This window comes from Meles meles, chromosome 18 (assembly GCF_922984935.1).
Source record: "Meles meles chromosome 18, mMelMel3.1 paternal haplotype, whole genome shotgun sequence".
Classification (NCBI taxonomy): domain Eukaryota; kingdom Metazoa; phylum Chordata; class Mammalia; order Carnivora; family Mustelidae; genus Meles; species Meles meles.
The window spans coordinates 23,487,005-23,499,634 of record NC_060083.1 but is presented as its reverse complement, the minus strand read 5'-3'; the positions used below and the strand labels follow the sequence as shown (position 1 = coordinate 23,499,634).

The following is a 12,630-nucleotide window of genomic DNA, read 5'->3' as shown; positions in this document are numbered from 1 at the left end:
TGGGTGGCTCAGTCAGTTAAGTGTCCAACTCTTGATTTCGGCTTGGGTCATATCTCAGGGTTTAGTGAGATCAAGCCCCATGTCAGGCTCCACAGTCAGTGGGGAGTCTGCTTGAGATTGTCTCCCTCTACCCTTCCCCCACTTGCACATTCACGCTCTCACTCTCTCTAAAATAATTAAATAAATCTTTGAGGTCAAAAAAATTTGTATTTTCAGCTACAAACCTTCCGGTCTTTTCCCAAAAGCAATTTGGGATTATTTTCTTCCTTTTTCTTCTGCATTTCATCATAAATACTGTCATATTCATATACAGTGGAATCTTCTGCAAGGGCCTTCTGGATTTCTAGTTTGGTCTAAAACAAACAAACAAACAAACATGTCTAAAAAAATATGAGTCAGCTGAAACATACCATAAAAAGTCTTGGTTAACTTTTCTGAGAGAGGATCATGAATCAGATATATATTACAAAATTCAATTACATTTTAGACTAAAAATATAAACATTAGTCTGGAGCCAGGCTGCCTGGGTTTGAATCCTGACTCTATAACTTATAGGCTACTCTGAGTAAGTTTGTGTAAAATCTTTTCTTGTCTCAGTTTTCATCTAAAATAATTAGGAAAATAATTGAATCCACCTTCTAAGTTGTTGTATTATCTGCTTTATATAGTTCATTCATATATGATTTTTAAAAATAAGCAACAAACACCTGAAACCAAGAGCAGAGAACTTCTGAACTTGGCTTGACAATATTTATTTACCAATGACCTAATGCAAATATTATAGCTAAGGATGACATTTAATAGGTTTTCCAGTGAAATAGGGAGTCAGATGTTTCCATCATCGGTTCTGTGCACTTGAAGACCAGATAAAAGAACAGAAGGAAAAAAAAAATGTTGTCTGGCTATTAAAATAACCCATTCCTTAAAAGGAATCTGAATCAGCATAGAAGTTACACTCTCACTCTTCGCAGATGATGTGATACGCTGTGGAAAACCCAAAAGACTCCACACCAAAATTGTCAGAACTCATATAGGAATTCGGCAAAGTGGCACGGTATAAAATCAATGCAAAGAAATAGCTGCATTTTTATACACTAGAAGTAAGAGAAAAAGAGAAAAGGAATCAACTCCATTTACAACTGCACCAAAAACTGTAAGATACCTACGAATAAACCTAGCCAAAGAGGCAGAGGATCTGTAAACTACAGAGCCCTCATGAAAGCTACTGAGGAAGACATAAAGAAATGGAAAAACATTCCATGCTGATGGACTGGAAGAACAAATACTGATTAAAAGTCAATGCTACCTAGAGCAACTATACATTCAATGCAATCTCTATCAACGCATTTTTCACAGAGCTGGAACACACAATGCTATTTATGTGCAACCAGAAAAGACCTTGCATAATAGTCAAAGGAATGATGAAAAAGAAAACCAAAGCTGGTGGCAACACAACTCTGGACTTCAGACTATTACAAGGCTGTAATCATCAAGACAGTATGGTACTGGCACAAAACAGACACAGAGATCTACGGAACACAATAGAGAACCCAGAAATAGATCCTCAACTCTATGGCCAACTAATCTTCGACAGAGCAGGAAAGAATGTCCAATGGAAAACAGACAGTCTCTTCAACAAATGGTGTTGGGAAAATTGGACAGCCATATGCAGAAGAAGGAAACTGCACCATTTTCTTACACCACACACAAAAACAGACTCAAAATGGATGAAAGACCTCAATGTGAGACAGGAATCTATCAAAATTGAGGAGAACACAGGCAGCAACCTCTCTGACTTTAGCTGTAGCAACTTCTTGCTAGACATGCTGCCAAAGGCAAGGGAAACAAAGGCACAAATGAACTACTGGGACACCAGCAAGATAAAAAGCTTCTGCACAGCAAAGGAAACAGTCAACAAAACCAAAAGGCAACCTACAAAATGGCAGAAGATATTTGCAAATGACGTATCAGATAAAGGGCTAGTATCCAAAAATCTATAAAGAACTTACCAAACTCAACACCCAAAGAATAAATAATCCAGTCAAGAAATGGACAGGAGACATGAACAGACATTTTCTCCAAAGAAGACATACAAGTGGCCAACACATTAAAAAAATGTTCAACATCACTCAGCATCAGGAAATACAAATCAAGACCACAATGAGATATCACCTCACACTAGTCAGAATGGCTAAAATTAACAAGTCAGGAAACAAAAGATGTTGGCGAGGAAGCGGAGAAAGGGGAACCCTCCTACATTGTTGGTGGGAATGCAAGTTGGTATAGCTCCTCTGGAAAACAGCATGGAGGTTCCTCAAAAAGTTGACAATAGAGCTACCCTATGACCCAGCAATTGCACTACTGGGTATTTACCCCAAAGATACAAATGTAATGATCTGAAGGGGCACGTGCACCCCAAAGTTTATAGCAGCAATGTCCACAATAGACAAACTATGGAAAAAGTCCAGATAGCCACTGAAATCTTGCCATTTACAACGACATGGATGGAACTAGAGGGAATTATGCTAAGTGAAATAAGTCAGATAAAGAATTATATGACTTCACTCATGTGGAACTGAAGGGACACCTGGGTGGTTCAGTCAGTCATGACCTGCCTTCAGCTCAGGTCATGATTCCAGGGTACTAGAATGGAGCCCTGAGTTGGGATCCCTGCTCAACTGGGAGTCGTCTTCTTCCTCTCCCTCTACGTGTGCTCTCTCTCTCTCTCACTCTGCTCTCTCTCAACTGATAAAATCTTTTAAAAAAATATGTGGAGGGGCACCTGGGTTGCTCAGTGGGTTGAGCCTCTGCCTTCAGCTTGGGTCATGATCTCAGGGTCCTGGGATCGAGCCCCACATTGGGCTCCCTGCTTGTCGGGGAGCCTGCTCCCCCGCCCCCCGCCTGACTCTCTGCCTATTGTGATCTCTGTCAAATAAATGGATAAAATCTTTTTTAAAAAATGTGAAATTTAAGAAACTAAACAGAGAAGCATGGGGGAAGGGAGGGAAAAATAACACAAGACGAAATCACAGAGGAAGACAAACCATAGTCCAAACTATGGAAAGAACCTAGATGTTCATCAACAGATGAATGGATAAAGAGATGTGGTGTATATATACAATGGAATACTATGCAGCCATCAAAAGAAATGAAATCTTGCTATTTGTGATGACGTGGATGGAACTAGAGGGTATTATGCTGAGCAAAATAAGTCAATCAGAGAAAGACAATTATCATATGATCTCCCTGATATGAGGAAGCTGAGAGGCAACGTGGGGGCTTTGGGGGGGTAGGAAAAGAATAAATAAAACAAGATGGGATCCGGAGGGAGACAAACCATAAGAGACTCTTAATGTCACAAAACAAACTGAGGGTGGCCGGGGGAAGCGGGTAGGGAGAGGGTGGTGGGGTTATGGACACTGGGGGGCGGTATGTGCTATGGTGAGTGCTGTGAAGTGTGTAAACCTGGCGATTCACAGACCTGTACCCCTGGTGCTAATAATACATTATGTTTATAAAAAAAAATTATAAAAATTTTTTTAAAAATCACATTTTTAAAAATGCATTAAATCATTTGAGACTGTTGAGTTACACGTTATATTACAGTATGAAACAAAGATATTATCTTAACATTACTAAACTACGTAATTCTATGCCCATTCTCCAGGGTGGCAGTAAACATAATGGCTAAAAGCATGCACTTTGCAACTGTACTGCTTGGATTGAACTACAAGACCTCATAAAAGTCACATAAATCCTTTTGCCTTCATGTCCTCAACTACAAAATGAAGACTATAAGAGCATCTATCTTACATAATTATTTTAAGAAATTAATTCTTAAAAAGTAGTTGCCATCTGGGTATTAAGGAATCACTGACCTCCACCTCAGAAACCAATAATACATTATATGTTAATTAAATGAATTTAAATTTAAAAAATTTAAAAATTAAAAATAAAAATTATTTTTGTTATGTAGCACTTCAAATAGAAAAAACAGCATAGGGGCACCTGGGTGGCTCAGTGGGTTAAAGCCTCTGCCTTCGGCTCGGGTCATGATCCCAGGGTCCTGGGATGGAGCCCCGCATCGGGCTCTCTGCTTGGCAGGGAGCCTGCTTCCTCCTCTCTCTCTATCTGCCTCTCTGCCTACTTGTGATCTCTGTCTGTCAAATAAATAAATAAAATCTTTAAAAAAAAAAAAAAAAAGCATATACACACACCCACGCAATAAAATGCACACTCAAGAATGTGTCACCCAGCTTAAGAACTAGAATATTACAAGTATCTTCAAAGTTATCTATGTGTTCCTCCATGACTCCCTTTGCCTATTACAGAATTAAATAATATTCAAAATTGAATGCTTATTTTCTCCCCTCTTTTCCCCCATATATGTATATGGCTGTAAGTAATGTACTCTATGATGTGCTACTGTTATCAGCTTTATATAAATTGTATCAGCTTCATTAAAAAAAAGTAGTTGCCATAAAATCTGGCACATTAGGAAGTGTTTAATAAATTTATCCTTGTGCAGGATTCAAGGTAGAGAATGGAGAAACAGATGCCAAAAGTTAAAGAAAACGTGGAGGGGGGAAAAATTTAAAATTAAAAAGAAAGGTACCATGACATTGTTTAGTTTCATTATGTTCTGCAGCAGCTAAATCTGAGATACAATGGCATAGTAGAAAAATCAGTAGACCTTCAGGCCTAGTTCTGTAATTAGTTGTGTAATCATGAGGGGTAATTTATCCTTTTGAAGTTTCAGATTTCTTAATCAGGACCATGGACAGGTTTGTGAGAATTTTAAAAATATAATGTATGTACAAAAAGGTGCTTGCAAATATGACCACAGCACTATACAAATATAAAGTATGAGGCAAATCTACTGAAAATTATCGGATATTCCCCATTCTTAGTAGATGAATTTCAAATATAAAATTATGAAACCACTTTGGTGTGAAGAGACTTTTTTTAAGCAAGTAGGCTCTCTAGTAAGAATTATTAACCATATAATACACTGTTAAGACTACTGAGTCATCTGAAAAGGGAAATGGCTTTCATCTATAACACAGCAATGAAGAGCTAATTCTTCATTGGCTTTTTCCTTGAAAATTTATCACAAAAACCTGAAATGTATATAAATCAAGAAACATCTTAAACATTTTCAGAAAAGAAGGGTCAAGATAAAATTATTTCTTTATACACAATTACTCTGCTCAGTCTTAGGACATAGATGCCAAAACTCACACTGAAATACTTATCTTACCAAATATATTTAATTCACTCAGGCACCTTACCTGTTTCATTGCTTGTTTCTTAGCAGCTTCCCTCTGAAGGCTTTCACTCACGGAGGTCTACAAAACATAAAAATGTTGTCACTGTTTAAGACAATTTAAAACTTCTTTTCCAGTATTCTGTTGGTAACTAGTTTCTTACTTATACGAAAAAACAGAAAAGTATTAAGAAAAAAATATTATAATTAACATTTTCAAGGTCATTTACCAAAACCTAAGGAACATGAATTTTTTTTGTAAATCAAGAGCAGAGTCTGTAAGGTGTAATGGTACAGGAAACAATGAGGTAACATGGCTTTTTATTCCCAACTTCACCACTAAGGCACTCAGTTTCTACGGATTTCAATTATTTTGTGTGCCATGTGAATGTGAGTGTGTGAGTGTGTATGTATTGACTGGGTGGGAAAGCACTGGTTCCTTCCACCATATTTAATGGTATAATTCCCAGCAACAAAAAGCATGTTTTTAAAAAAACATTCACCATTAAATATAGTATATCAAGTTCTTAGTATATGCTTTAAGGCTTAGGGGCAGCCAGAACTATCTGGGGTTATAATCATTCAATAAATATGTACTAAGGCATTGTTCTAGTTCCTCTAGGTAGTAGGGAAAATAAGAACAGTCTCTATCCCTGAGAGATAAATGGCCTGAGAGGGAAGACAAGTAACTAAACAGATAATTATAATATAGATGTGATAAGCTATATAATAAAGGAATTAAAAAAAAGGGCTGTGGGAGCAAAGAATCAAGACGGCCTTCCTAAAAGAGATACGACATGAGACCTTAATCAAAAAAGTTTAAGACAAGGCAAGAGGTGTTTAGGAAGGGGTAACCACAAGGGCAAAAGTAAACATTCACAGCTAAGAAAAAAATATATAATTAAGCTACTTAAAAAATGCTTTCTAAGTATAGGGTTTTGTAAATATACTAACACTGAAAAGTATACTTTAAAAGGGTGAATTTTATGTTATATGAATTTTATCTTAAATTAAGTCTACTGATGAATTTATCTTTTATTGAAAAATATAATCCTCAGCCCTAGGACTATAGTTCTCTAGCCTATTGATATCTGCTGCTTTCAGCTGTACAGTATGAACTGGTGCTTCCTTTATTTTCGATGGCAACAAACAGAACAAAATAAATAACAGAACAAAATAAATAAACCTAATTCTAGTTCATGGAGATAAAGTTAATTCACAAAGGCCATACAAGTAATAGAACACATACTTAATAATTAAAGGAAGTGGATAGGCAAAGAACTAAGGACATTTTAGGTGACAGTAAACGGACTACAACTAGACAAAAAGATACTGATTACAAAAACAACAAGAGCTAACATTTATTGAGCCAGGTGGTATGCTAAGTGTATTATTTGTACATTATATTTATTACTCATTTAATACAAATTCCTGTCATGTGATAAATTTCTCATTAGAATATCAATTTTAAACATTAAAAATTCTAATAAGCATATCTCATGAATTCTTTCCAATCTATTTTTAATGTCTCAGTCTTTCTAATCAGCATAAATTAAGTATTTTTGATCACTGACTTAGTAATGTTTTAAGGACTGACTAGAAGAGTAAGTCCCCAATCATTAGACTTTTACTTGCTTTTATTATTTTTTCCTATTTCTCCTCTAGTCAGTCACAGTTTACCTGCTCTCACTTTCAAACTGGTTGCTTCAACCTAAGCTACTAAACTTAGAAAAATAAAACACAACTAGTACTTTTTAGAATCATATAATACAGAATAAACAGATTGGGAAGGGCCTTTCCAATGTAAAGTATATATACTGTGAGACATAAGAGGTTTTGTTTCCTTGTTTATAAATGTTTTGAAGGATGATGTTTGTCTGTGTGACCTTTGAAAAAATCAGTTATTACTTACAGGGTGATAACATGATGGAGGGAATAATTTTACAAATTCTATTCAAGGATTTGTATTCCCGGAATTCTAACAGCATCATCAGTGGATAAAGAGGTAGTGGATAAAGAGGCGAACCTAAGCTGAAAAAGGAAGATTACCTCCTTTGGGAGCTCATTTGATTCTCAGTTTTCTAACTAAAGGAACACTGACAATGACTATTAAAGTTTTCAGGGCATCTGGGTGGCTCAGTGGGTTGGGCCTCTGCCTTTGGCTGGGGTCATGGTCTTGGGGTCCTGGGATGGAGCCCCATGTTGGGCTCTCTGCTCGGCGGGGAGCCTGCTTCCCCCTCTCTCTCTGCCTGCCTCTCTGCCTACTGGTGACCTCTCTGTCAAATAAATAAATAAAACCTTAAAAAAAAAGTTTAAAGTTTTCACTAAAATCCCAACAAATTGAAAATATTTGGGCACCTGGGTGGCTTAGTGGGTTAAGTGTCTGCCTTCAGCTCAGGTCACGATCCCAGGGTCAGTAGGGAACATGCTTCTCACACTCCCTCTGTCCCCCTCCCCTCTTGTGCTTGCTGTGTCTCTTGCATACACTCTCTCTCAAATAAATACATAAAATCTTTAAAAAAATTGAAAATATTTTAAGTGAAATGCATTTAATACACCTAATCTACCCAACATCATATCTTAGCCCAACCTACCTTAAACATGTTCAGATCACTCACATTAGCTACAGTGGAGCAAAATTATCTAACACAAAGCCTACTTTGTAATATAGGGCTGAATATCTAATGTAATTTACTGAATACTGTACTGAAAGTTAGTAACAGAATGGTTAAAGGGCCACAGAATAGTAGTAAGTGAATGGAGTGTTCACCCTCATGATCACATGGCTGACTGAGGTGTGGTTCACCACCAGTGCCCTGCATCATGACAAAAGAGTACTGCACGTCACTAACCCAGGGAAAGATCGGAATTCAAAATCTGAAGTACAATTTCTACTGAATGCATATCACTTCTGCACTACTGTAAAGTTGAAAAATCCTAGGTCAAAGTAATCTATGTCGGGGACCATCTATGGTTTCTATAAAAAGGAAGGAGGAGTGCCTGACTGGCTCAGTTGGTACCGCATGCAGTCCGTGACCTTAGGATCATGAGTTCAAGCCCCAGGTATCACAAAACACTTTAGTTCTTGCCACAAAATATTCTAGCCTATAAATGGCCCAAGGAAAAATAGCTGTTACATAATATGATTAAGGATGAATGTGAGTGACCTAACCATAAAATAAGTCATTAATTGATTACTTTCAAAATTAGCAGGACTGCAGACTTATCAAAAAGAAAAGAGAAAGGACCCAAAAACATAAAATCATGAATGAAAGAGAAGAGATCACAACCAACACCCAAGAAATACAAACAATTATAAGAACATATTATGAGCAACTATATGCCAGCAAATTTGACAATCTGGAAGAAATGGATGCATTCCTAGAGACATATGAACTACCACAACTGAACCAGGATGAAATAGAAAACCTGAACAGACCCATAACCAGTAAGGAGATTGAAGCAGTCATCAAAAATCTCCAAACAAACAAGAGCCCAGAGCCAGGCGGCTTCCCAGGGGAATTCTACCAAGCATTTTTTAAAAATATTTTATTTATTTATTTGATAGACAGAGATCACAAGTAGGTAGAGAGGCAGGCAGAGAGAGAGGGGCAGGGGAAGTAGGCTCCCTGGTGAGCAGAGAGCCTGATGTGGGGCTTGATCCCAAGACCCTGGGATCATTACCTGAGCCAAAGGCAGAGGCTTTAACCCACTGAGCCACCCAGGCGCCCCATCTACCAAGCATTTTTTTTTTTAATATTTTATTTATTTATTTGACAGAGAGAGATCACAAGTAGGCAGAGAGGCAGGCACAGAGAGAGAGAGGGAAGCAGGCTCCCCACTGAGCAGAGAGCCCGATGCGGGATTCGATCCCAGGACCCTGAGATCATGACCTGAGCCGAAGGCAGTGGCTTAACCCACTGAGCCACCCAGGCGCCCCTCTACCAAGCATTTAAAGAAGAATTAATTCCTATTCTCCTGAAACTGTTCCAAAAAATAGAAATGAAAGGAAAACTTCCAAACTCATTTTATGAGGCCAGCATTATCTTGATCCCAAAACCAGAAAAAGACCCCATCAGAAAAGAGAATTATAGACCAATTTCCTTGATAAACACAGATACGAAAATTCTCACAAAAATACTAGCCAATAGGATCCAACAGTACATTAAAAGGATTATTCACCAAGTGGGATTTATTCCAGGACTGCAAAGTTGGTTCAACATCTGCAAATCAATAAATGTGATACAATACATTAATGAAAGAAAGAAAAAGAACCATATGATACTCTCAATAGATGCTGAAAAAGCATGTGACAAAATATAACATCCTTTCTTGATCAACTCTTCAAAGTGTAGGGATATAGGATACATACCTCAGTATCATCAAAGCCATCTATTAAAAAACCCACTGCGAATACCATTCTTAATGGAGAAAAACTGAGAGCTTTTCCGCCTAAGGTCAGAAACATGGCAGGGATGTCCATTATCACCACGGCTAAGTCCAAGCCTCAACAACCAGACAACAGAAAGAAATTAAAGACATCCAAATAGGCAAAGAAGTAGTCAAACTCTCACTCTTTGCAGACGATATGATACTTTATGTGGAAAACCCAAAAGACTCCACTCCAAAACTGCTAGAACTTGTAAAGGAATTCAGTAAAGTGTCAGGATATAAAATCAATGCAGAGCAATCAGTTGCATTTCTTTACACCAACAAGAAGACAGAAGAAAGGGAAATTAAGGAGTCAATCCCATTTACAATGGCACCCCAAACCATAAGATACCTAGGAATAAACCTAACCAAAGAGGCAAAGAACCTGAACTCAGAAAGCTGTAAAGTACTCATGAAAGAAACTGAGGAAACACAAAGAAATGGAAAAATATTCCATGCTTATGGATTGGAGGAACAAATATTGTGAAAATGTCTATGCTACCTAAAGCAATCTACACCAAAATACCATCCAGTTTTTTCAAAGAAATGGAACAAATAATCCTAAAATTTATAGGGAACCAGAAAAGATCTCGAATAGCCAGAGGAATGTTAAAAAAAGAAAGCCAAAGTTGGCAGCATCACCATTCCAGAGTTCAAGCTCTAGTACAAAGCTGTCATCATCAAGACAGTATAGTACTGGCTCAAAAACAGACACACAGATCAGTGGAACAGAACAGAGAGCCCAGAAATAGACCCTTACCTCTATGGTCAACTAATCTTTGACAAAGCAGGAAAGAATGTCCAATGGAAAAGAGAGTCTCTTCAACAAAAGGTGTTGGGAAAATTGTGGACAGCCACATGCAGAAAAATGAAACTGGACCATTTCCTTACACCACACACAAAAATAGACTCCAAATGGATAAAAGACCTTAATGTGAGACAGGAATCCACCAAAATCCTTGAGGAGAACAGAGGCAGCAACCTCTTCGACCTCAGATGCAGCAAATTCTTCCTAGAAACATCGCCAAAGGCAAGAGAAGCATGGGCAAAAATGAACTGTTGGGACTTCATCAAGATCAAGAGCTTTTTTTTTTTTTTTTTTAAGATTTTATTTATTTATTTGACAGAGATCACAAGCAGGCAGAGAGGCAGGCAGAGAGAGAGGAGAAAGCAGGCTCCCCCGCGGAGCAGAGAGCCCGATGCGGGGCTTGATCCCAGGGTCCTGGGCCCGAACCGAAGGCAGAGGCTTTAACCCACTGAGCCACCCAGGCACCCCAAGATCAAAAGCTTTTGCACAGCAAAGGAAACAGTCAACAAGACCAAAAGACAACCTACAGAATGGGAGAAGATATTTGCAAATGACGTATCAGATAAAGGGCTAGTATCCAAAATTTATAAGGAACTTATCAAACTCAAAACCCAAAGAACAAATAATCCAATCAAGAAATGGGCAGAGGACATGAACAGACATTTTTTTTTTTTTTTTTTAAGATTTTATTTATTTATTTGACAGAGAGAGAGATCACAAGTAGGCAGAGAGGCAGGCAGAGAGAGAGGAGGAAGCAGGCTCCCTCCTCTCTCTGCAGAGCAGAGAGCCCGATGCGGGGCTCGATCCCAGGACCCTGAGCCGAAGGCAGCGGCTTAATCCACTGAGCCACCCAGGCGCCCCATGAACAGACATTTCTGCAAAGAAGATACCCAGATGGCCAACAGACACATGAAAAAGTGCTCCACCTCACTCAGCATCGGGGAACTACAAATCAAAACCACAATGAGATACCACCTCACGCCAGTCAGAATGGTTACAATTAACAAGTCAGGAAATGACAGATGCTGGCAAGGATGAGAAGAAAGGGGAACCCTCCTACACTGTTGGTGGGAATGCAAGCTGGTACAGCTACTCTGGAAAACAGCATGGAGGTTCCTCAAAAAGTTGAAAATAGAGCTACCCTATGACCCAGCAATCGCATTACTGGGTATTTCCCCTAAAGATACAAATGTAGTGATCTGAAGGGGCCTGTGCATCCGAATGTTTATAGCAGCAATGTCTACAAGAGCCAAACTATGAAAAGAACCTAGATGTCCACCAGCAGATGAGTGGATAAAGAAGATGTGGTATATACAATGGAATACTATGCAGCCATCAAAAGAAATGAAATCTTGCCATTTGCAACGACGTGGATGGAACTAGAAAGTATTATGCTGAGCAAATTAAGTCAATCAGAGAAAGACAATTATCATATGATCTCCCTGATATGAGGAAGTTGAGAGGCAAAGTGAGGGGTTTAGGAGGTAGGGAAGGAAAAAATGAAACAAGATGGGATTGAGAGGGAGACAAACCGTAAGAGATTAATCTCACAAAACTGAGGGTTGCTGGGTGGAGGCGGGTAGGGAGAGGTTGGTTGGGTTATGGACACTGGGGAAGGTATGTGCTATGGTGAGTGCTGTGAAGTGTGTAAACCTGGCGATTCACAGACCTGTACCCTTAGGGCTAATAATACATTATATGTTGATAAAAAATTAAAAAAGTTAATTAAAAATGGTTAAAAAATTAGCAAACCTGCAATTATTCTATTTTTTGTTTGAAGACCAGTTGTTCACAAAATAATATGAGTATTTATTAATGGTGCCTTCTAATAAAACTACAAATTATCATTAGTTTCAAATGTAGGAAGATAAAAATTACTCACTGTAAGGGTCTTTACCCCCTTTTTAAGAGAGAGTGCGAGAGAGCAAGCTCCAGTGTAGCAGGGAAGGGCAGAGGGAGGAGAGGGAGAGAAAGACTCTTAAGACCTCAAGTAGGCTCCACACCCAGCGCAAAGCCCTACCAGGAACTTGATCTCACAACCCTGAGATCATGACCTGATTAACAGTCAGCCGCTTAACTGACTGAGCCACCCAGGTGACCTGGGCCTATATCTTAAAGAAAACAT

At 38.5% G+C, this 12,630-nt stretch overlaps 1 protein-coding gene across 5 annotated transcripts in view; it reads right to left on the bottom strand.

Moving 5' to 3' along the window:
- NSRP1 (nuclear speckle splicing regulatory protein 1) overlaps positions 1 to 12,630 on the bottom strand; it is a 60,299-nt gene that overhangs the window by 5,671 nt on the left and 41,998 nt on the right. For 4 of the 5 annotated variants that reach the window (XM_045985832.1, XM_045985831.1, XM_045985835.1 and 1 more), the window contains 2 exons: positions 5,292 to 5,348; positions 225 to 353 (listed from right to left, as the gene is read on the bottom strand). In XM_045985832.1, the coding sequence (XP_045841788.1) occupies positions 225 to 353; positions 5,292 to 5,348 (186 nt within the window). Of the gene's footprint in view, positions 1 to 224; positions 354 to 5,291; positions 5,351 to 12,630 lie in introns of all 5 variants that reach the window. The other variant, XM_045985834.1, reaches the window with a different exon arrangement.